This window comes from Macrobrachium rosenbergii, chromosome 47, assembly GCF_040412425.1.
Source record: "Macrobrachium rosenbergii isolate ZJJX-2024 chromosome 47, ASM4041242v1, whole genome shotgun sequence".
Lineage (NCBI taxonomy): Eukaryota > Metazoa > Arthropoda > Malacostraca > Decapoda > Palaemonidae > Macrobrachium > Macrobrachium rosenbergii.
Window position 1 is genome coordinate 38307362 of NC_089787.1, and position 25764 is coordinate 38333125.

Consider the following 25764-nt stretch of genomic DNA (forward strand, 5'->3'; position numbering starts at 1 on the left):
GTAAGGGCTTTTCTCAAGTTGCAATACCAGTGAACTGAAAATCTTGAAGAATATATCAGTGTAAACTGCCCAGTCATGTTGCATCCAAACTTTTCCTACTTATCAGTGTCTGTCTTTGCATGTGTATACATACACCATGTATGTGTGTTTGTTTAAGTACACATATGCATCATACTGAAGTCAACTACAGTACACACTTGCTGTGTGTTTGCTTCCCTTTCTCTTTCTCTCTCTGGGCTATTCTTTATTGCTACTTATTTGTATGGTATAGCACACAAAACTTTAAGAATCCTTCCTTGATCAAAACCCCTCATCATCACCTTCAACTTAGGCAATAATACATCATTGGTTGAAACCCTGGGTAAACATTTAATGCAATATGTTTAATATTAAACACACTTATATCAATCACATTTTATTATAGGACATTATACACACATGCACGCATCATCTTGCTGTGCATTTGCACATTTCTCTTTTTCCCCAAGGGTTGTTCCTAATGAAAAAAAAAAAAAGATTTTTCAAGTTTGGTCCATGTAAACAGTTCAGGCAATGTGAACAGGTAGAGGCGAGAGAGAGAATTTCAATGTTAATTTTTTCGCACATTTATTCAGTAACAGAATTGTACAGTTTGGTTTCCATTATTTGCACATTACTGTAGTATAATCTGTGAGCATATACTGTACAGTACTGTAGTCACAAAACAGGTAAAAAAAAATTGGGTACAAAATTATGATTTTCATAATATAATTAATTACAGTATTTGAATACTTACCTACTGTGAAAATTAGCTTATATCTTCTTGCCACTAAGTGCGATCGGCATACAAAATAAAAAATAATGCTTGGCTGACCCGCTAGGAATGTCTCTGTAATCACCTGTTCCCCACCAGGTGGCGCTGGGATGTTGACGTTCTTGTCAGAATTCTTCATGACCACCCACTAAGATGTGGGGAGGCTGGGTGGGTTTCCACTTTAACAGTAGCTAAGTATCCAAATAATTAATTTTATCAAGAAAATTATCTTAATTTAGAATGAATCTTACCTACTGTTAAAGTTAGCTGGCTACCACATTGAATGAGGATGGTGGGTTATTGTGGCCAGAGAAACAATGGTCAGCCAAGCGAACTGGTTGAAACCCCTTAAGAGAACGGTAATCTACGGATGGTGCCGGTGAGACGTAAAAACGCTAGAGTAGGTGACATACCATGGAACGTCAGCAATGATGTCACGGAATGCCGGACGGAGTGAGCGGGTGCTGGACATCTGGGTGGGGACGGTAAACGATTCTCGCATGACGTCACCATACAACCGTGATGACAGTTGGCGTGTAATGACAGTCGGTGCCATCTTCACAACAATTATGAGGTGATACCGAGAAGTGAGAGCTGTTCTATCACCAAGCTAATTCACTCTAGATAAGTAAGCAGTGGAAGAGGAAGAGCCACTAATAAGAAAAGGAATAACTGTCACAAGATGATGAATACAAAGCAATAGAGGGGAAAACTGAGTAAGAGGGGGGAGGGTTATTGTCCGGTCAGAGGACAATACTGGGTGAGAAAATGATAACAGAACTGATATGTGGCTAGGAAATACTCAGGCAAACACAAATGTCTGTATCCCTAATTAACTCTACAGTTCAAACACATCCCTATCACACTCGCCAAAGCGGATGACACGTGACCCAGCGAGTGCGAGCGCTAAACTACCAAACATCTCATCCGGAGAATGCACCGAACACGAACCTGAGAGACACCTGAGAGAGGTGGTGAATGGCACAAACCTCCTTCCCAAGACACGCCATGGTTCTATGTAAGCAGCGAAGACCAACGGACCCAGGGCAGTCCAGAGGGCTGGCTGCAGACAGACGCCAAGGCTCCGACACCACCTCTCTCATGGGGGAAACAAAAAAAGGTCAGACACTATGGGGGGAGGGGCATCTTCGCCCTAACATACAGTCACATTTCTAACCATAATAAAAAGATACAAGTATATCTCGATTACTTATTTTTTCTCCTGAACCACACGGAGCAAAAGGAGTGACAGAGGAATTAACAGGCTACCAGGTAGGCTAATGGAGGAGGAGAAGCAATACCTGAAGACAAAAGGAAAAGAGAGAGTAGGCTTATGGTGTGCCCTAATGAATTGTCTACGTAAATTATCAGCCTCTAGCATCTTCCAATACTTCACAAAATTTTCACCCTCTCATCAGATCACTCATTATCTTCACATCAAGAAAACCACACTTGTGCCTCAACAGCTAGGTTAACATACAGGGCAGCTACGTGGTCATGCACCGCTGAAACATTCGATTTCCACAAACTCTTTCCTATACAGCCTATTGCTTTCATCTCTGCTTATTGTAGATGACATAATGCATGAACAGAAAACAAGTACAATACTGTACAGGAGAAAATAAGCCAGAAATCATCAAAATTATTACTAACGCTGATTCACACTGTCTGCTTAAGGACACACCATGAAGAATCCTGACAAGATCGTAAACATTCCAACTCCGCCTGGTAGGAAACAGGTCATTACAGAGACAGTCCTAGTGGGTTAGCCAGCATTATTTTTTAAAATTTTGTATGACAATTGCACCTAATGGCACGAAGATATAAGCTAACTTTAACAGTAGGTAAGATTCATTCCAAATAACTGACATTTTACAACCATTAAGTGTTTTTTTCCCATATCCTCAAATTTCCAATCTCCACAACAGCCTTGGTTATATTACAGCAGATAATTGAGGATTTACTGTAAATGGCTACTTTCCAGTATGAATTCTCATATGAATTATTATAAGATGTTTCCAGGTATATGTTTTCCCACATTCTTGTACGTGAATGGCATCTCTCAAGTATGAATTCTCAAGTCTTGTATGAGTAATTTTAGTGGAAAAAACCTTCCCCTATTTCCTTGCACTTAAAATGACATTTTTATAACAAAATAAAGTTTTATATACACTTACCAAGTAATTACATAGCTATTGTTTTTATTAAAATTCTAGCTGCTGGTTAGTTATTTATAAATGATCTGGTTAAACAAATCATTTATAACTAACTAACCAGCAGCTAGAATTTTGAAATTCGCAGTAGCGCTACTTTTGTTTTGGCTAGGCGAGTGTCCCCGCCCACTTTCGGGGTACGAGAGGAACCAACTTAGCAAACGAGCTCAAAATGTTTCTGCCTTCCAACCATGCAAAGAGAGGAGGGAGGGCTTTGATCATGTAATTACTTGGTAAGTATATATAAAAATTTATTTTATTAAAAAAATGTCATTTTTATATAAGATAATTACCAAATAATTATATAGCTGAATCCCACATTATAGGAGGTGGGATGCAAGGGTTATCTATCCTAATACATTAAAATTAGTAATGTAAAGAAATAGAATATTGCTAGCATTAGTTAAAATGCTTGCTGGTCCCTTACCTGTTGAGAGAGCTGCTTCAGGAAAGTACTGCCTCTGGATGGCCCTCATCTCAATGTATAGCAGCGTAGCAGTATAGCCAGGAGTCTCCTGCTACATAGCAAGATTCCTTTGTTGCAAAGGAGTGTCCAATTGCATACAAAGAATAATCATTTCACCTCTGCCCTGGACACAGTACCAGAAAAAACACAACCAGAGAATAAATAAAAAACAAAACACAATCGCCTATAGCCAAACATTACAGCATACCATTACCCAACCATTGTGAATAAAAACTGGTGGGCCCTCCAAAGAGCCCCGGGCTCCCCTACGACTCGATACCACGAACCAAGGCGAAAAAATAGGAAGGATGAAGGAAGCTTCCTACGCTCCTTCTCCCAACACCATACCAGCAATCAAAATAACCCAAGGTACTGCAATTTTCATAGACAGTTTCAATGTCACGCAAATAATGAGTTGCAAAAACAGATTTGCATTTCCAAAACGTTGTTTGAATGACAGAGGCAATAGACAAATTATGCCTAAAAGCCAGGGACGTGGTAACTGCCCTTACTTCATGTGCTTTGACTTTCACTATGAGCAACGTTTCTTCTTCAATTTGTGAGTGCGCTTCTAGAATTAAATCCTTAATGAAAAATGCCAAGGCATTTTTATAAAGAGGACAAGAAGGATTCTTAACTGAGCACCAAAGGTTACTCAACGGCCCATGGATCTTTTCCATTCTCAGTAAATAGTATCTTAACACCCTACAGGGCACAGGTTCTTTCTACTTCCTCAGGACCTATGATATCTATTAAACTTTTAACGACTGAGCGAGGCCAGGGTTTGGCTGGGGACTCATTCTTGGTTAAAAATCCTAAGGTAAATGAGCAGATTGCATTACCTTGAGAGAAACCAACCTTTTTATCCAAAGTGTGAAGCCCACTGACACTCTTGGCTGTCACTAACGCTACTAGGAGCAGAGTTTTCCTAGTAAGGTGTCTTAGGGAGGAGATTGTATAGGTTCAAAGCATGGTTGCAATAGCCACTTCAGTACCACGTCTAAATTCCAGGCTACTAGCCTATTATTTTTTTGCTTGGTCATATCAAACGACTTGATAAGATCAGAAAGGTCCTTATTAGAGGAGAGATCTAAACCTCTGTGTCTAAAAACAGAGCTCAACGTTGCTTTGTATCCTTTAATGGTTGAGGTGGAAAGGTTCCTGGTAGACTTCAAATATAGAAGGAAATCACCAATTTCTGCTATTGACGTCTTAGAAGACGAGATGTTGTTTCTCCTGCACCAGTCACGGAAGACTGTCCACTTGGCTTGGTAAACTTTGCTTGAGGAAAGTCGTCTACAACAAGCAATAGTGTCTGCAACTGAGTTTGAAAATCCTCTTCAGGCACCAATCTGATGACAGTCTGAATGCGGTCAGAGCCAGAGTGGACAGTCCTTGATGGAACCTTCTGAAATGTGGTTGTCTGAGAACACTGGGTTTTTGAGGTAATAGTCTTGGAAAATCTACTAGAAGCTCCAGCAAATCCGGAAACCACTCTCGGGCTGGCCAGAACGGGCTACTAACGTCATCTTTATGTTCCAATGACTTTGGAATTTGTTTAATACTTCTCTCACCATCTTGAATGGGGGGAAAGGTTCGACCAATCCAAAAGCATCGTGTCTGTCGCCCAAGCTAGTGGATCTGGCACTGGCAAACAATACAGGGGGAGACGATGATTTTCTGCAGTCCCAAACAGATCTGGAATCAGTCTTCCCCACAGCTTCCACAACTCTATGCAAACTAGAAGGTCTACTGTAGAGTTCATTCCATGAGGAGAACTGTTTTCAACTACTGAGTTCGTCTGCTAAAACGCTGCATTTTCCTTGAATGAATCTGGTTAGGATCTGGGCTCGATTCTGATCCACCCAAATGAGAAGGGCTCTTGCTGCTTGGCAAAGGGAGAAAGAATGAGTTCCCCCTTGTTTTCTTATATAAGATGGAGCTGTGGGGTTGTCCGAAAGGACGGACATTGTCTTCCCAGACACCTCCAATGCAAACACTTGCAATCCCCAGTGAATTGCCGTCAATTCCTTCATGTTGATGTGCCACTTCATCTGTTCTGAAGTCCACAGGCCTGAAACTTCTTTATCTCCCAGGATGGCTCCCCAACCTAGGTCTGACGCATCTGAATAAAACACTAGGTTGGGGTTCAGAGGGAGAAGTGACTTCCCTTGAGAGAGCTTGTCTCTAGAATTCCACCAGGCCAGATCTTCTTTTTTATTTCCTTTGTTATTGGAAAAGCGAAAGAATCCAGGTGTTTCTTCCTGTTCCAGTTGACTTTCAGAAAAACTGTAGGTTTCTCATGTGAAGCCTTCCTAGGGACACGAACTGCTCCATGGACGAGAGAGTCCCCAACAGGCTCATCCAACTGCTCACAGAACAGGACTGAAGGGCAAGAAATCTGTTTATCTTCTGAAGGCAGGAGTTTATCCTTTGGGGGGGAGGGAAAAACCCGAAACTCTGAGAATTTATCCTTATCCCCAAATAAGCTATTTCCTGAGAAGGAGTCATTGAGATTTTTGGAAATTTAACGAGAGGCCCAAATCCTGGGTGAGAAGAAGGGTCTTGTTAAGGTCCTCCACACATTTTTCCTTCGACTGGGAGTGAATAAGCCAATAGTTGAGATACAACACAACGTTGACTCCCATCAGATGTAGCCATTTTGCCATTGGGGCGAGAATACTTGTGAATACCTGTGGGGCTGTCGACAGACCGAAGCAAAGAGCTCTGAACTGGTACGCTTTGCACTGGAACACAAACCTTAAAAACTTCCTCGAATCCTGATGAATTGGGACATGGAAGTAGGCGTCTTTCATGTCTATCGAGACCATCCAATCTTCCAGATGAATGGATGCAGGGACGGACTGGGATGTCTCAATCTTGAATTGAATTTGGTTTTCTGTATGTACAAATTCAGGGCACTTACATCCAGGACTGGCCTCCAGCCCTCTGAGGCTTTGGGGTCTACAAAAGTTGACTGAAGAACCCCGGAGAGGAAGTGTCCTCAACTAGCTCGACAGCTTCTTTTTCAAAGAGGGCTGTCACTTCTTGGGAGAGGGCTGAAAACTTCCCAGAGTTTGACGAGTAGGTCATCAATAAAACAGGCTTGTTGCTCAAGGGGGGATTTTTCCAGAAACGGGTTCGAGTAGCCTTCTCTTAGAACTTGGACAACACAACTCTCTGCTCCTCTTGCTTCCCAACGCTTCCAAAAGTGGAGGAGCCTTGCCCCTACAGGTGTACGGAGGACTAGATCCTCACTTACATGAGGGTGGTTCGTAGGAGGACTTCTTGATAGTTCTGGTGTGAAACGGGCATTTCTGTGAGGTCTGGGGAAGCCTCTTTGCCTGCCTCTACCCCAAAAGGGCTGGGGTTGAACAGGAGAAACTGTCCTAAAGGGAAAGGCCAGAGACACTCTAGGCTGTCTCGTTGATTCTGTGAGGAGGTCCTGTGTAGATTTTTATTGTTGATCCAGAGGCTATAGAAGATTGAGGGAAAAGGTGCTTCTTGAGAGGGAGAAAAGGACTTCAGTCTTCTTCATGGTGTGTTGAACACCAAAGCTCCCTTTTCTTGAAGATACCCATTGCAAAAAGGGAGGATAATTCAAATGAGCCATCTCTTATCCAGGCAAGAGATGACTCTCACAAAATCCGAAGAAAAGTCTTCAGGGATATGAGGGCACTCCTTCACTTTATGAGCAAGAGCTCCTACTGCCCAGTTGAGAAAGCTGAGCACTTCCAAGACTGAATAAAAAGTGCTTGATCAGGTGGTCCAATTCTGAGGACAATAACAAAATCTTGGTTGCATTGAACACCGACCGTCTGGAGGAATCAACTAAACTGGAGAAGTCTCCCTGGGAGGAGGCAGGCGCTCCCATGGATGGAGCCTCTCTGGCCACATGTGAAAGATATCTTCTCTGCAACAGCCTAGATGGAGGGCAAAAAAAGGAGGCTCTTCCCTGCTCCCTCTTGCTTGAGAGCCAGTTCTCCACCTCACAGAGCTTTCTTAGCTGAAAAAGACAGTACCATTTTAGGGAGTCTTACAGTCGTTGTCTGATTATCCATCATGTATGTCGAAGCCGGAGATGGTGGAGCTGCAGGAGAGAAGTAATCAGGAAAAGTCAATAGCAGAAAACTGAGTAAAGAGGCATACGCCGACGGAGGGGTAACAGGGTCTGCTTCTTCCTCATCCTCTGAAGAGATTGGCAACAGATCCGCAACAGGCTCGGGTACAGATGGGGCTTTCTGAATTAAGCCCAGGATATTATCCAATTTGCGCTGGATCGACTGAACAGAAGGACCCAAAACAGAGGGTGCAACTGTCGGAGCAGGAGCAGGCAGAACCAAAGAAGACACAGGCTCTGCCAAAGAAACGGAAAAATTGGGCACTTAGAAGTGGCATTAGCCTTGGGTGCCAAAGAAGTGTCTTGCTGCAAAGGGAACGGGTGCCAATGGGCAGCTCGAAGTCGATGGGCACTCAGAGCCGATGGGTGCTCAGATGGCAATGGGTGCTCGGGAGCAAATGGGTGCTCTGGAGCCAAGACGCTTTGGGAGCCAACGGACGCTCGGGAGCCAAAGAGCGCTCAGCCAAAGAGTCACCAGGAGATGATGGACGAGCACAGATCAAAGCCAATGGGCAGCCACAACAAAGAGCGCCAGGGGCCAAAGAGATCAGGGGAGCCTGGGCAGAGGTGCTCAGGAGATGATCTCCACAAAAGATGAAGGGTTCGGAGGAACAGCAGAAGCAGCACCATGAACCACTGGAGAAGGAAGTTCTGGAGACCGAATCACAACCCTTCTCCACCAACGGAGATTCAGGTTAAGCAGACTGTACAGGCGCTACAAAAACAGGAGTTGGGGGAATGGGTGCTGGAGAGCGTTCCGACATCACTATCTGTCTCAGCAAGTCCTCCGGGGCAAAAGAAGCACACTTAGAAGAAGTCGGAGTTCTCGATGCCGAAGAATACTTCCGAGAAGTAGCGTGCTTAGAAGGTTGAAGGTTGATCCTGGGAGAAATGTTCCGGACTGTCCCAGAAGCTACAGGAAGGAAGATGTTCTGGAGAAGCCTCTTTAACCTTCTTTATAGGAACTGCAGAAGGCTGAGAAAGACGATCCACTTCCATTCCATAGAGACACCTTTCCAGCGGCGCTCTGTAATGACCTGGGAATCGGCAACAGGTTTGCCAGGGACTTTGGCCTAGGAGAATCAGCGGGATAGACAGCCACCTCCTCCACTAACACTTCACTATCACCTTCCACATTCACTTTGTCCATTACGACTTTAACAGAAGCACCAATTTTCTCCATCATGTCAACGAGTAACCCAAACTTAAGGTTTATTCTCGATTCAAGGCTGGTAATGAGGTTGGGATCGGGAGTAAGGGGGCCAGGGTGTGGTGTAATTGGTACAGATTGAGACATGGGATCAGGTGGAACAAAGGATAAAGAATCAGAATTATCAGACAAAGATTTTGCTGTGACCTGACTAGCTAAAGTCTTCTTACTACTAGCTCTAGCCGCTGCTTTTCTCTTTTTTATCCCTGTCTAATTTCATCAAATGACTATTCAAGGTCTTCCACATTTTAGGATCCCAAGAGACACATTCATTACAGGTCAAATCAAGAGAACATATTCGATCCCTGCAGTAAGTACAGAGTGAATGAGGGTCATAACAGGCTTTAGTCAGTCTCGTATTGCAGCCTTTACTGCAATACTTAACACTTTGAGAGCCCAAGTCGGACATACTGACAAGTCGAGTGAAAGAAAATCCAAACAATTGTTAAAATCAGTAATACTAGTATTCAGAGAAAACCTAACACCCACTAACTGTGCCGAAAAGGCTACCATAAAGCGAATACTTCGCCAATGATCCAAAATCAACAGAGAAGAGAAGAGAAATTTAAAAAAACTGCTGCTGCCAATCACTGTAACCACAGCCATCAGAAACATACTGAGCTCGTTTGCTCAGCTGTTTCCTCTCTTACCCCGAAAGTGGGCGGGGTCACTCACCTACCCAAAACAAAAGTAACGCTACCACGAATTTCAAAATTCTAGCTGCCAGTTAATTGAAACTAATAGCTATGTAATTACTTGGTAAGTAGCTTATATAAAAATATGTTATAAAGTTATTTCAACTATAAGTTTAAGTGAGTTATTTAGGAATTGAAAAGTACATTTACTTTAAATATATATTCACAAAATTGTTGGGGTTAAGTCTACATTATTATACATTGCTTTTCCATATGCTGTATTCTTGTGGGGGGGAAAATGAACGCAGATAACAAAACATGATTGCGTTTTCATACAGTTCTGCAGGGAATCAATCACCCTCCTGAACTGATAGGATTAGGTCCTTGGTGGTAAAAGTTACATCCTAGCTGATAAGAACTCATCAAGAAGACATAAAAGAGGCAAGGAAATAGTTCATTCACTGGGCAGGGTCCTGAACCTGCATATATAAGTGTTTCTCTACTTACTGTCTAACAGATCAAGGCCCAGGAGATCTAAGCAATATCACTGTCAGAAATATTCATTAATAATATGGAGCTGACAGCCTTCTTAAAATTCAGGAATTTGAAGATGGCATTTCACTCTCTCCCAATTTTATGGAGAAAAAAGTGCAGACATAAGTTGTCTGTCTTACTCTCCTCTTACAGGAACAATAGCCATAGTTCATGTTGTGGGGCATCTCCCAGGGAAAAGACAATCGCTACTGGAGGCTTGACCATGTTGAGCTCCTTAGCAGGAGTAGCAACAGCAGATGGACCAGCTGAAACAAAGGATAAAGCATGAAGCAAGGCATGAGCATATATAGGGGTCTCAACCAAGGAGAGCCCAATACATGGACCTTACATGGCACTTGCATACAGATCACTAACCTTCCCCGGCATAACTCCCCTCTCTCATGAGAACTCCCCTCTCAGCTGAGAGAGAGTGAGAGATGTGCATACAGACAGAGAGAGAGAGAGAGAGAGGTTTGGGGAGCAGGTAGGAAAAAATGCATGAATGTTTTTAGCCCTCCTCCTCTACACCTAATCTTTACAGGTTCAGGGGCAGGTAGGAAAGAGTGGATGAATGCTTTTAGCCCTCCTCCTCCTCTACACCTAACCTTCCCCATTGCAGCTCTAGATCATACCCTTACGAACAAGCAGTTAAGGTGAGGATTATCCACCTACACTGCAAACATGAAGCACCTCATATATTTGCTGATGCCCTTCACACCGCCATAGTTCAAACATGCAAAACAAAACAAAAATTGCAACTTGGCAGTCAGCAGGAGAGTAGCAAGATGTCCTCACTTGAAAGCAACTGAAAAACAAGCACTTGGTGATGGCCAAGTGAGTGGGGGTCTTAACCTCCATCACTCTCCTGCCACCAGTTAGATCTTGTTACCAAGTTTTAACGACTGATTCAAGTTCCTATATAAAAAGCAATGGTTTGTACTTCTACAGGAACAAAGTACTGTTAAAAAAGGGAAAAGAAATATAGCTTAAAAACAATCATATAATTCAAAAGACACCAAGAACAACAATACTTCTGTTACCAGAAGGGAAAGAAACGTAGCTTACCACAAACGCATAATTGGTAAGGATATCAGCCTCTACAACTTCTCCATAAGTTTCAAATAAATTACGAAGCTCTTCCAATTTTGTGTCCTTATGAAGATTGCCAACAAAAATCTTTGTCTTCTGGTTACCTCCTTTTCTAGCACCAGTGGAGGCTTCTACAACCATTGCCTATGAAAAAAGTAATTATCGGTTTTATATATATATAAAAAAATAGGTCCTGTTATTTAGTTCTGTTTTTAAAATCAGATAGATCAGTAACATGAACAAAACTTTACTGAGGTCCAAACAAAATACACTTCAAATAACTCTACCTATGAGTCTCACAGTGCATGTAAATTTTAACTTTGAATTTTCTGTGGTGGTCAACCAATATAAGTAGTTTTTAATGTCATATTAAGTCAAATTTAAATCTTACACTTTCTCAAATGTTACTGAAAACACACAACTAAATGTAAAAACCAAGCAATATGGACTGGGATTTCAAGCTATCATAAAATAGCATGAACAGCAAATGTAGACTAAAATTTCACCTATTTACAAACCAACAACTTACTTTACCACAGCAGCAGCACCAAATTTGAAATGAAATTCAGATTTTATCCTACATCTTAAGAACCAAACGCACAGCTATAGAGTACTAGTCCTTGCACACTAATATATTGCAATAATCAACACCTTTGACTCCAAGAATCTTCAAATCTTTAACCTAGAAGTCCCACCAATTACTTTACAATTAAACAGCATTACTTACTTTTCCGTACAAGTTATGTCCATTTAGAGCTTGAATAGCAGAGCGGCCTTCATCTTCTTTCTCCATGTGTACAAATCCATAATTTTTTACAACATCAGCTTCAACAACAGTACCATGTTGTTCGAACAGCTCTCTAAGGTCTGAACCAGATGCTCGGTCACTTAAGTTTCCAACAAAAATTTTATATGTGTTTCCCCTCACAGGCATCTTGGTTGTATCTGAAATTTTTTTAATGAAACAGAATTGTAAGAAGCTGCTCTTGTAAACTAAAAACACTTAAAAATATCAAACCTAGTTTTGCAAACCACAGCCTTTTATGTAAGAGTATTCCTTGCTTGAACTAGAGATTGTTTTTGAAGCTTGATAACAATGTGGTTAACTGGCAACATGCAGGGGAGTGGCAGGGTACCGTCTGCTCCTATTTAAAAGGCTATGGTTTATATTCTTACAAGAACAAACATGTTTGAAAACTAAAAGCCAATACAAGTACCATCCTACTTATGACCGAGCTTGGTCCCGACCAACCGGCTGTAAATCAAAATGGATGTAAGTCGAACCTTAGAAAGTGGCTGACATACAGGGTAGGGCACAGTGGAAAACCTTTGCTATATTAAGTACCCACACAGTACTGTAATGTAATGTACAACCATTATTTCAATCTTTTTACCATAATGAACTAATATTGATATATTTTAATTATTTATGCAACATATATTATGTACAGGTAGGCATAGAGCTACAAAGGGGTTAGGTTCTTGCATGCAAGTCGGAAGTCGATTTTAACATAAACCAGTTTCCAATTCAGTCTACAGTACAGTTAATACTGCATAATGCTGCTGATAGGGCAGGGTAACTCAAACTGATGCTGCCGAGTGATGAGAGAGCTCTCACGAGATGGCACGTTGCCGAGTAACTTAGTGGCCAACTGTAATACGACATGTACTCTTATGCATCAGCCCTCCCAGCCCGGGTGCCAGAAGTTGAGCAGGTTGTAAGTCGGATGGTACTTGTATTAATAAAAACAATTATATGACAAGCTTTATGATAGCTTGTTCCTGCATTTCAGTCCTTCCTACTATTGAGAAGAGATTCCTAAAATAAAAAGTTGAGATTACAGCTATGCTTTTAATTGTACTTCAAAAAAACAAACGTACATCAATCATCAGTATTGATGATACTGTACAAACTATTTTAAAAGAATTAACAGGAACTCTTCCATGCTTATTTTGTCTTCACTTACGTTATAAAATTACTGTATATGTAAAAATTAAAAACCATTACAGGTAATTATATTACGTATAATTTTTAATTGCATTATGGTGTGACTTTACTGAAAAGTTCTTATTAACTAAACAGTACATCATGGAACCAAAATCATGTCTCTTCATTGGTTCCTAAATAGCTTTCATATGCATCACAAACATCTGGTTCCAGTATGCTTAGGTTCCTTACATAATGTAACTGAGGATTACCACTTGGGCAGATTCTATAAACTTCAGCAAGAGCCACTTTCTTCATTATTTTCACAGGAGAATAATATTAATAAACACCCTGAATGCACAATTTTATGTCCCCAAAATTATAAATACTGTATTCAGAAAAAATTAGTTCCATCAATCCAAAACTATCAATCTAAAACTTACGCACACACTACTATGAACACTTTAAGAATGAAGCTGAAACTTAAAGAGCTGAAATTTAAATAAAAAACTGATGGTTGCTTTACCTTACTGAAAAATATCTTACAGTTATCTCTATTTTTCTATACTGTGTATACAAGCATGAAATTGCAAATTTGCATGATAATTTGTCTTTTTCCTAGATATACAAACATAACCTTTTAAATGTAATACCTTCATTGAAAGCTGGTCCAGACATTGGCCAGCTATAGATGACAAGTAGTTAACTAACAGCAGTTGAGTGAGAGGGGTAGGTGGACCATCCACTCACTTGGTAGGCAGTGTTGCTTTTTCCTTTGGCAAAAGGAGCAAATGCAGGGTTGGTTAGAGATAGGATTATGATAAAAGCCTTCAGGTTTGTATATCTAGGATACATACAAATGATCTTAATTATAAGTTTTTCTTCAGGTAACGTGTTTTTCAAAAAGGTAAATAAACTGGAATTCATCACTGAAACTTGGTAACTGTACCATATCGGCTCCTTCATGGAAAAAGGGTATGGCATGGACAGTGACTGACACTGCCACATCAAACATTCTGACTCACACGTTGTATAGTATATAAAGGCAGCATAAGTTATACAACGCAAATTTAATTGGTTTCTGATTAATTTTTGCCGATTTTTAAAAGCCCTCGTAATTTTCTAGCTTTTAATAAACAATAAAACAACACGTTTGTTCATAAACATGGCAAAAAAATTTTACAGTGCTGCCAGTTCCTATCACAGGTGTTAAGCTGACCTCAGGGTATAAAGACGTTGAACAGCCGGGATTAAACCCCTACTGGGAAAGGTAATCGCTTAATCGTCCTTCATGCTGGTACCATTCTTAATGTAAATATTTTTTCAGTTCCCATTAATTACTTATATAAATGAATTGTTACGTAAAAGTGTTTTATATATATAAAATGTGCATTAATAAATCTATGTATAGTCCTGGCATTCTTGTGTATTATCAGTATGGCATTCATGACCCAAATAGCCATCTATTGCTTTGACAAACCCTTATGAAGGCTACAAAACATAGATATTTTTCATCGGGTATGGCATTCATGCAAAAGTATCTTGTATTTTGTTGATAAAAACAGATACAAAAACAATGAAATATTCCAAGAAAAATTACATTTTTATAATAAAGTTTTATATATACTTACCAAGTAATTACATAGCTATTAGTTCACTTTACACAGCACCTTGAATTCAAAATTTCGTGGGTAACACTCTAAACGTCTGTGTAGGTGACCAGTTCCGCCCACTAGCGGGGATATTAGGAATGACATTAGCAGACAACTTCAATCTGTTCATGCCTTATGTCCATCAGCGGGGAGGAGGGTGGGCTCTGATCATGTAATTACATGGTATGTATATAAAACTTTATTTTATTATGAAAATGTCATTTTTATGTAAGTAACTTAGCAAGTAATTATATAGCTGATTCCCACATTGATAGGAGGTGGGATACATGGACATATTCTACTCTAAAAGAATTATGTAATGAATTTGAAAACAGAAAAAACTGCTAGCACTGAAAACCAATGCTTGTCGTTACCTATCAGCTAAGAGAGCTACTGAGATACTGCCTCTGGTAGGTGCTCATCTTAATTCATAGTGGTGTGGCAGTATAGCCATGGGTCGCCCCCCACTTAGTGGGAACTTTGCAGCGAAAGAAGTACTTCGATGGCTAGCAAAGGATGATAGGTGCTCACCCTTAGCCTGGGCGCAGCACCAAAATAAAAAGAACCAGACAACATTGTCACTTACACTGAGATAAAACCACAACCCATCCACTGAGAATGGTGGGTGTTTCAGGTATAATGTACCACTTGGCTCCGCAAAAAACTTGACACCTTATTACAAGGTGAAGACAGTAGGAAAAAACAATCCTATGCTTCCTTCCGTGATACCATGCCAGTCACTAGAAATGGTATCAAGGCACTGAAAGATTCAACGCTGTTTAACCTCCATTAAAAATAATGACAAACGAAGAACGATTACGTTCCCAGTAGTTCGAAGGCAGAATCGACATACGAGGCATAAAATGTATGGAAGCTAACAAAAAGGCAAACTGCTCTCTTAATTCTGAGTGTGTCCCAAGTTAGAAGTCCATGAGGGCAATATGTTCTAGTCAGTTTATGAAACGGATCTTGCCATATCACCATGAGTAGAGGTTGGTCCTTTGAAAAACTCCAAAAGGACAGACCCCACTATTCTCCCACAGAGCTGGAGAGGGCTTGAACACTTAGAGAATGACCTGGTGTCAGGCTGTAGCTGGTGCCAGAAGTGCTGAGCGCCAGTTGAGCTAAGAGCCACACCAGGGGACATGAGAAGTACCTGCTCTCAGTTTGTCCACGAGAACTTTAGACGACTTGAATGAAATCGAATCTGATCTGTCAACAGTAGGGGTTCTCTTGCTTGGAGAGAGAAAATGAGAGAGAAAACGAGCCTTTCTTCTCTACGTATAGGTTAGGAACGAAATCTCATCTAGACAGAACTACCGCAGTCCAGGTGTAAACTAAGGTCAAAAGGCACTGAAGCTCCCAAGAGAAATGCTTACAGCTCTAACATGTGTGAGAAGGATCCATCATCCGGGGAGCACAACCCAGAAAGTTCCCGGTTAACCCGCAGGTTCCTCGACCAAGATCTGAGGTGTAAAGCAGAAGACTAGGTCCGGCTTAGAGGAAGAAGGGAGTTCCCTACTTCATCTAAGATGTACAGCCACCATTGCAGGTCCGACTCATCCACTAATGTTCCGAGATAGAAGAAAAAAAAAGGGCAACACATTAGCGGACCGTCTGAAACAAGCAGTGATTCACTAAGCAGACAGAAAGCCCAAAAATTCCGAGAGTTGAGACTCACATCCAAAACCTGACTTTTGCAACAGAGACTGTGTTCTTAAGAAGAGGTGATACAGATCTGTAGGCAAAAATAACAGAGCTGATTGCAACTGTGTTGCTCTCACAATAGAAAAGGTGCACCAGAGGTCTCTCTTCTTGAACTCCAACGAAAGATCTAAAACCCATCTCAACTGTCCTTGTCCGTACAGGACAGGACTAAGAGACAATCCGAGGTGACGTCTCTCGGTAAACACTTGGGAGTTGTCTATATTCTTAGCCTGCGCTCCTGCTACTAGTCAAGAAAAAAAACCTTTACTTCAAAAATCTTGCCAAGATCTCCAACAAGGAGGTTTTGTTCTGTCAAAGCACCAGAGGGAGCAAAGTCCAAAGACACTTGTCTTGCTCCCTTTTCAAAAAAAGTCAAACTCCCAACTCCCTGAGAGACTTCTTGGAGGATGAAGAAAAACACCAGAGGGGGGAGATTTTCCTTCAACAAGCTCATAAATTCGAGACACAAAAGTCCCTGTCTGCAAAGGACAGGACTCCGAGACACTAATTGTCACTAAAAAGGGAGCAATGATGGCTCATCTTGAACCTTAGGCAAAGATGGAACAGACTGAAGAGAGCCAAAATGCTTGTGAGCAGTCTGTATGGCACTCGCCTGGTGACCCGAGACTGGTGCCGGCCACTTGAAAAGCCGGAGCCAGGCATTCAATCACAGACTGGCACTCAAGAAAGAACAACAGTGTGTTCTTAGCAAAGACAGGTGCCAAGTACTAAAGAGGAACTGGCACTAGACACTAGAAGGCAGGCGGTGGGCGCATGAGAGAGGACAATGGGAGCTCTGAAGGTTGGCACCAGGTACTAAAGAGAACGCTGAGAGTCTGGGAACTGGTGTCTGGCATCCGGGAACAGGCGCCAAGAGAACAGAAACTGGTGCCAGACAATGGTAAGGTGGCGCCAGGTGCTCAGAAAGATGTCAATTCAACAACAGATGATAACACTACACATCTATCAAGATGCCTTTCCAGTGATTGTCTAACACTACACATCCATCAAGACGCCTTTCCAGTGGCTGTTTGCCGATACCTGGGAATGTACTACAGGTTTGACGGAGGGGGCGACTACCTGTGGGCAAACCCCACCGACCTCCCTTGGACTTCCAGTAAGTCTCCTCCCAGGTTTAGGGGTCTGACAGGGACCTTCGCCTAGGAGAGTCAGGGGGATGAGCAGCCACCTCCTCCACTACACATCCACCAAGACACCTTTTCAGTGGCTGTCTGTCAATACCTGGGACTGTGCAACAGGTTCGACAGAGGGGGCAACTACTTGGGGGACTTCCCACCAGCCTCCAATGGACTTTCTGTAGGACTCCTCCCAGGTCTAAGGAGTATGAAAGTGAGTTAAGTCCAGGAGAACTGGTGGGCCGGATAATCACCTCCTCCACTGCACTACATTCACTTTGCAAGGTTAATTTTATGTTAACCCAGACACAAGACTGGAGATGGTATACGGAAGGAAGCTTGGGAGCCAGGCGTGGAAGCAAGTGGATAAACACATAGGGATAGTAGGAGAGAAAAAGGGTATGTCAGCTTTGTACATGCCTGGCTGGCTGCTACAGTTGCCACGCATGGGCGCACTTGGGCGCTTTGGGGTGCCTTGGCTGCATAGGGCACAAGTTGGCATCAAATGGTAGGAGTCGCCTGTGGGCGCTCGGGCACTTTTGGGAGCCTTTGGCTGCTCAGAGCATGAGTTGGCACCAAACGGTAGGCGCCATCTGGCGTTCGTAGCATGTGCTGGCGTCAGGCTGAAATGGGTGCCAGTTGCTGCTTCTGGGCACTGGAAGTGTGGAATGTTCACGATCTGCGCATCAACCTAGATGCGTTATCCTTGCACAGGAGACATGAGAAACTTCAGAAAAAGTTCCAACTTAGTAAATGTATTGACGAAGCAAGTAATCTACACAATATACTGACAAAGCAAATACTGGGACCGATTCTCGGCCAACAATAAAGTACTGTTATAACTTGTTACTTGTTGATACTTATCTAGGTCTCGCACCACTTCCAAAGATGCTTGCAGGGCCTCCATTATCAAACTAAAAGTTTATTCATCAAATGTATTGCCCTGAGCATGCATCACCACACTGCATGTTCCACATTCACTGTTTGATATTCCATGTTACAGCATTGATAAACAAAAAAGTTCAAAGTCCATTTTGAAAGACTTCAAATCCTCAAACTGCCTCAGCTCCAGAAGAAGCTTGCTACATAACCTAGGAGCTAAGTAATAAGCACCCTTCTCTCCTTTCTACTTTCTGCCTTTACACTTTCAATTCTCTGCAAGGGAAAATGTGAGGGTTAAGGTAATATTATTTACTGATGGCTAGCAAGTATACTAGGTTCAGGAAACAAACATAAAATGCAAATCTTTGGCCTAAAGGAATGACGAAAAATCCAAGAATTACTTTTAAGGCAATTATATAATGACGGCTTGCAAACAGTCTACGCTCTGTAAACCCCATTGATGTAAAATTTGGATGAAAGGAATGGCGTAAGAAACAAGAAATACTTCTGGGGCAAAACTACATTGGCTGCTCGCAAGTAGCCCAGGCAAAAAAAAAAAAAAAAAAAAGTCTGCCTGGATTAGCCTAAAGGAATGACAAAATATTCAAGAATTACTTTAAACGAAATAATCTGTGGCTAGTGAGTGCGTATGCCCAGAAAACACCATTTGAAAATTAATATTATGGCAAAATTATTCTGAAGGCTTGCAAGTAATCGTAAGATGCAAGAATTACACTTTAGGGAAAAACTACATTGGCAGCACGCAAGTAACAAAGGCAAAAAAAGTTTTGCTTGGATTAGCCTAAAAGAACGACAAAATATTGAGGAACTGCTTTTAAAACAATTATATCGGTGGCTTGCAAGTGTCTACGCCTGGAAAACACCATTCGAAAATTAATTTTAATGTAAAATTATACCAAAGGCTTGTAAGTAATTGAGACCCGGTAAACAAAACATGATGCAAAAGATTCAGCTTAAAGGAATGGCATAACACACAAGGATTATTTTATGGCAGTTATTATCGGAGACTCACAAGCCTAGATGTAAACAAAAGACTTTTAGACAAAATTTTGTTGATGAATCAATTTAATAATAACAAAAACAAGGAAAAAAACTCATCCTGAGATTTCATGAAGGTTACTAATACGCGTTCCAGTGGATGTGCACACGACCGAAATCCAGATATTATATCCGGAAAATAATGAATACAGCTGCTGCCATACTCGGTGTTCGCCTGAGCACGGCGAGAACAGATTGAAGTTGTCTGCTAAAGTCGTTCCTAATATTCCTGCTGGTGGAAGAACTGGTCACCTACACAGATGTGCAAAGTGTTACCCACGAAATTTTGAATTCAACCTGCCGTGTAAAGTGAACTAATAGCTATGGAATTACTTGGTAAGTTACTTATATAAAATGGCAAAGCTGGAACCAAGTCTGTATAGAAAAGAAGATATAAGAATAGAAAAATTTTATGAATACTCTTAATGGAAAGAAATGAAGGACTATATTATGTATAGATGATAAATAGCTGCCAATAATTCCATTTGTGTAACCTATGTATATTTATGCCACATGCTCTTGCTCTCTCTTTCTCTCTACATATATATACAGGCAGTCCCCCGTTATCAGCGGGGGTTCCGTTCTGAGGGTGTGATGATAACCAAAAATCGGCAGTTTTCCCCACTTTTTCGGCGATCTTCGGGGCTTATCAGTGCCGAAAACCGCCAATTTTCAGTTAGCGGCGCCTCTGTTAGGTATGTATTGGCACCAATACCCAATTATCGGCGCCGATAAGCGGAAACTGGTAATTTTGGGAGCTGGTGACTGGTACAGTACATGTACATAGGCTACTGGGGTCTAAGCAATGACAGGCAGGGCAGCAGATCGAGACTACGGTCTACCCCAAAGCCAAATCTAAGTCCTTATTCAAAAGAAGGCATCGTGCTTACCCCATACAAATGGGGAAAAAGCATGTTAAAAGAAGAAGAATTCAAGACCTCTCCCAGGGACCCTAAGGTTCCTGAAGGGAACAAGACTGCTTGAAACTCCTCACAAGCATGGATAATACAACTGTAATGGAGAGAATAAAGCCTGTCTTGGTGAAGATGGATGAGGAAGACAGCCCACTTTCCCTAGCAAAAAGTTGCAGACAAGGAATGAAGGCAGCCAGGCATCTCTCTTGCATGATATGCTGGATTACCTCCACAGGTGAAGCTGAAGGAAGTGCACTGCCTAGTGGTACCTCTGAACATGCAGTTGGCACAAAAGGGTGGGCAAAGGGGGAATTTCTCTGGCTGAGAATATGATGGCATGGGAAACTGCCCCCTTATGCATCTGCATTGCCAACTTGCAAAGTGGGAGAGAGATTTTCCCTCCTTGCTTGATGACATATGCCATTACAATTGTGTTGTCACTTATCAGCACTACAGAGGTGACATTCAACTGTTTTTTTCTAATGTCTGCAGCCATAGTCACACTGCTTGCACCTCTAGAGTTGACATGCAAATGAGTTGAGTCCTATGCATACACTGAAATGATGAGTTCAGGTGTGGGTCTCAGCCCTCCAATGAGTTAGTGAACAGATGCACTTTGGGTGGGGGAGGATGGAATTTCCCCTACAAAGTTTCTGTAGTCTAGTCACCATGCTAGATCTCCCAAGATTTCCCAACTCAAAGGTATAAGTCAGCCACCATGCTACATCTTCCGTGATCTTCCAACTAAAGGGCACAAGTTGAGAAGGGACATCATGTGGGCCTGACAAGCTTCAGCTGGCATTGAGGCAAAAGCATGTGGATCTACACATGCAAAACAAGCTTCCCTAAGAAAAACCTACAAAATCTAAGCTGATTGCTCCTGCCAGGCCAGGTAACTGCACTAATACCTCTCTAATTAAGTTCACTCAAAGAGTCTAACAGGAAGATAACTGCTGCTATTGAGTCACGAGCATTCCCAAGTACTTTTTCTACTGCTTGAGTGTCATATCCAACTTCTCCCAATTTACCACATCCCCAACTTGTGGAAAAGGAGAGGGAGTGGTGTTTGTCTTGCAGCAAATATGTCCTGGAAGACACCAGGTCTAACCAGTCATCCAGATAATGCAGCAAGCATATGCACTGCTAGTAGGCCTAAGTCAAAACCAAGTGAAAACCCAGGTCAACACCTGTGGGGATGTCGCCCATCCAAAGCAGATAATTTTGCACTTGAAAACAATCCCATTGCAGACAAAGCAGTACTTTCAAGAGTCCCGATCAATGGGTACTTGGAAGTACACATCCCTTCATGCCTATCGGTGCGTGAAATTGCCCTTGCTGATGGACTCCAGCACGAAGTGTGCTGTTTTCACCCTGAAGTAAACCTCTCAGACAAACCCATTAAACAGAGAGAGGTCGATCACCGGTCTCCACTCCAAGTCACCTTCTCAACCACGAAAAGATGACCATGAAATCCTGACGACTGTTACTCTACCAACAGGTCCCAAGATTTTGAAGAATCCAGGGGATATGGATGGGACATACCAATGCTGAGATGGGGAGGGGACAACAATCCTTGAACAGACTCCTGGAATCATCCCACACGACTTCCAATACCCAAGATTCAGCGCTGTTTCTCAACCACATTGCCTAATGGCAAGACTGACATTCCTCTACTTGGGGCAGCAGAGGAAGGGAATCACCATTCCCAGTGATGTCCTCCTTTCTTCTTACCCTTTCCTTGCTTCCCAGCCATGGCTGGGGAAGGAAGACAGAAGGGTTGGAAAGACTCCCAACCTTTCCTAGAGAAAAAGGACTTGGCTATCTGTCTAGGTTTAGGAGGAGCATGCTTCCTTCCAACCACGATCCTGAAGGCTTAGCCAGTCCCAAAGGTTTGGCTACTAATGCCCTTGCACCAAAAATGAGTTTGAAGGACAACACAAGGTGGATATAGTCTCAGAGCTCCAATCTCATATTCTAGTAGAGTATAACATGTTAAGCTAAACACAGAGGTGTTCCTAGCATGAGAATATTCTTATGGAAAACCTGTTGGGAGAAAAGTGATGAAACTGTGGCCCTCCCCCTCTGAAATTGGCACTCTCACATGACAAGAAAGTCTGCATCTTGCCTACCAACACCAGCAACCTCCAAAACTTTAACTTCTGGGATGATAAGCCTGTCACAGTGAAGACAATTAATATGTTCAACCATAGCCTAAGCCACAAGGTAACCTGCAGGCTGACAATTCAAATGCAAGAGGAGTAGTCTCTCAGTCACCCATGTGCACAGTATCTCTTTTGGCACATGAGCAATGATGGTCTCAACTCAGAAGTGCAGTCCAGGTGCGGAGTGCGGGGGTCTCCAAAAGACTTTGCTCATGGATGATTATACGTATTAATCTTGAAAATACTGCTCTATTTCAGCCTGCTGAAGCTCTGGAGGAGCATCAGATCCTCTAGGGATCAAGTTGGATCCTCTCCCATAAAAGAGGGAGACAACTTTCAACTACCTTGCCTGTTCCTATGCTCAGGGTGTTTGGTCATTACTTCAAAGACACACTATGGCAAATACTGCAAGATTCTAAAGGAACCAATATCTAAAAGGTATTAAGATGGAAGTCCAATGACCTACAACCTTCTCTGTACTTGGCAGCAGCCAAGCTAGTGGAGTGAATAGGGGAACAGGCACTCATTCTGCCTTGCATGCACACCTCCCGACCACGTGGCAACCCACATGCATGAGATAGAAAGACCATGAGAGAGCTGGTCACCTCTAGAATGTTGCATCCTGAGAGGAAGACCTGTCTCGAATGAGTAAGCTATTGACCTGCAAACAATCCATAAAACCCACATGCACTAAGCAACAAGGCAGAGTTGGCACACTACACTGTACCTCAAAGGGGGCACAGGAGGAAGAGCTTAGCCCATTACCTGTGTCTACATAGACTGTGGACCTCAGATGCACAGAGCAAACAGATTGTGTGTGCTCCTCCCAATATGCTGCTGTCAAGGTCCTGAGACCCAGTGGGAAATGCTGACTCGACCATAAATGTTCCCAAAGTTGACGCATGGGAGATTCAGGACCAGTCCTCAGGTCTAAGTGGGCTGGTGCAAATTATGGCCTACACCTGCCCTACCTGAGACTAGCTGATAACCTGGTGACAGTAAGCACCTACCACCCAAAGAAAAGGAAGATCAATCATGTGAAGCTCAGCAGGACTTCTTACAAGAGCCCTTCTTCCTTCTACAAGTAGGAGAAGTCTAGGACAAAGAGGAGGAGGAAGATGCACTTGATAAAGAAGAATAAGAGGAGGAAGAATGCTGAGGACTTTTCTTTCTTTTCTTAAGTCTTGCCAATCTTCGACACTGGAGGATTGGTAGAGGCAGGTAAAGGAGGCATCGTAGTTGAAGCAGACACTGGGCTATGCTATTGGAACTACCACCACCACTACAGGCAGGTCCCCTTCCTTAACAGATGCCAACACAGCAGTAGCCAAAGCAGGAAAGAGAGCCCTCCTTCTCAGCAGCCAAGTTGTCTAAGAATGCCATGAAAGATAGTTTACCAGGATTGTTAAGGGTAGGCCAGATCTTTCATAGGTACTCCAGCAACTATGCCTTTCTAGTACCTGGAACATCAGTCAACAGTTGGTGAGGAAGACGAGGCAGGTGTTCTTGTCTAGGATTAACCAGCGGACGCATTGGCCCTAGCACCAGATTCTGTCTCCAAGGAGAGCAAGTGACAGGAATCCTTCACCTAACCAATACTACCCCATCCCCCAAAAGAAGGGAGTATCCACAAGAGGTACTGGGACAAGAATGACACTGGGAGAGTGTTCTCCCCCAATAAGCCAGGAAATGCCTCTCATCCTTCCTCTACTCTTTCCAAACTTCTACTACTGACAGGAGACTAGCCACAGCCTTCTTTGGTGGGGTACAAGCAGATGCATACCTTCCTCCCACAGGAAGAACAGTACTTGTGCGGGTTAATGGTTACAGGGGGACATGTAACACCCACAAGGATACCTAAGCCCTTTGCAACTACATTGAACACTTTTTCTCCGTAACTCAGAATAAGAAAAGATAGCTAAATTTCAACAGTATTGCAAAGAAAAAAAAGCAATACAAATACTCAAGCATTCAACAGCAGCACAAAATGGAAGACAAAAAGCACAGCGAGATGTTGAGTCTTCATAGTGGTCAAGGAAAAAGTGGTTGGTGACAGTAAGTGAGCGAGGGGTCTTCCACAACTCACCCCCTCATAAACACTGGTCAATGCCCTATTACCAGTTCAATGACCACTCCCAGCTCGCCCTGAAGGATACTCCTACAAAACAGACAACAGTTTATGTTTCACTGGGAACAACTAACCTTAACATTCTAGATTTGTATGATGAACACAACTACAAATTAAAGTTTCAATTACGAAAAGTAAGTTACTTTCTCAAAACACAGTTGTAGATCATGGTTATATTGAAGATGACTTGCAAAAAGTTAAAATAAAGTAAAGTCCTCAATTTAAGCTCCTTTCTTTGAAAGATATGCCATAAAGCTATCCGGGTCAGAATGAATATTTAATACTGTGAGTCTTATACTGAAGACTTTTTCCTACAACATTTTAACAAAGAATCACTTAGATGTGTGCAAACAATTACTCAAGTGGAGTTATAGTTAGGTTGTCTTGTTTCTCTGAAAACCTACATCATTTAATGAGTAATGACAGTCTCATTCCATGTTATTGGAAGTCTATTCCATGTTATTGGAAGTTTACTCCTAAGGGAGACTCTGATTACTTAAGTTCAAGCCATTATGCAGGGAACTGAAGTAAATTTAATTCGGGTCACTGTTTGCATGCGAGTATACTGATGTTAACTTAAAGAATTTATTCCAGTCTTTACAGCTAATTACTAAATCTATGAATGTAATATTTTTATAGTGAACTATTAATATTTGTCAATGGTCACCTTTGATCTAATTTCATTCTTACTTTTTGTACATTTCCTTTCATTTCTTAATTACATTTGTGAGTGAATCATTCATCAATGTTGCTTTTGCTGTGTTCTGGTAAATACTCTGCAGCCCATGGCAGGTGTTTGGAAGGTGTAGCCTTGAGCACTTACAAATTATTATTGGAATTAAGTAACTCTCACAGGGCTGAACGAACACTTGCAAAGAGCTCAAGTGTGTAAAAGAGTTAAGAATTCTCACTTTCGACATTCTCCACTTGTTCAAGTAATGAATCAAAATATAGCATTCAAATGAAACCTTTCCACCTGGTGTAACATACATGTGGTCCAAGAACCACGCAAACACGACATACTCTCACTTGTTTATGTACTTAGGCTAGGCAACAGAGGAAAATGTCATAAACTACTCTCAGAATGGGTAAATGTAAAGGAGACGGCCACAGGAAGATATCAACTATTGGTATAAT

At 42.1% G+C, this 25764-nt stretch overlaps 1 protein-coding gene across 6 annotated transcripts in view; it reads right to left on the reverse strand.

The window, feature by feature from the left end:
- lark (RNA-binding protein lark) overlaps positions 1-25764 on the reverse strand; it is an 87235-nt gene that overhangs the window by 57967 nt on the left and 3504 nt on the right. For 3 of the 6 annotated variants that reach the window (XM_067090690.1, XM_067090691.1, XM_067090692.1), the window contains exons 2-4: positions 13641-13760; positions 11788-12005; positions 11037-11204 (exon numbers count right to left, since the gene is read on the reverse strand). In XM_067090690.1, coding sequence (XP_066946791.1) covers positions 11037-11204; positions 11788-12005; positions 13641-13665 — 411 coding nt within the window. In that variant the 5' untranslated portion in view covers positions 13666-13760. The remainder of the gene's footprint in view (positions 1-11036; positions 11205-11787; positions 12006-13640; positions 13761-25764) is intronic. The other 3 variants (XM_067090694.1, XM_067090693.1, XM_067090689.1) reach the window with 1 other exon arrangement.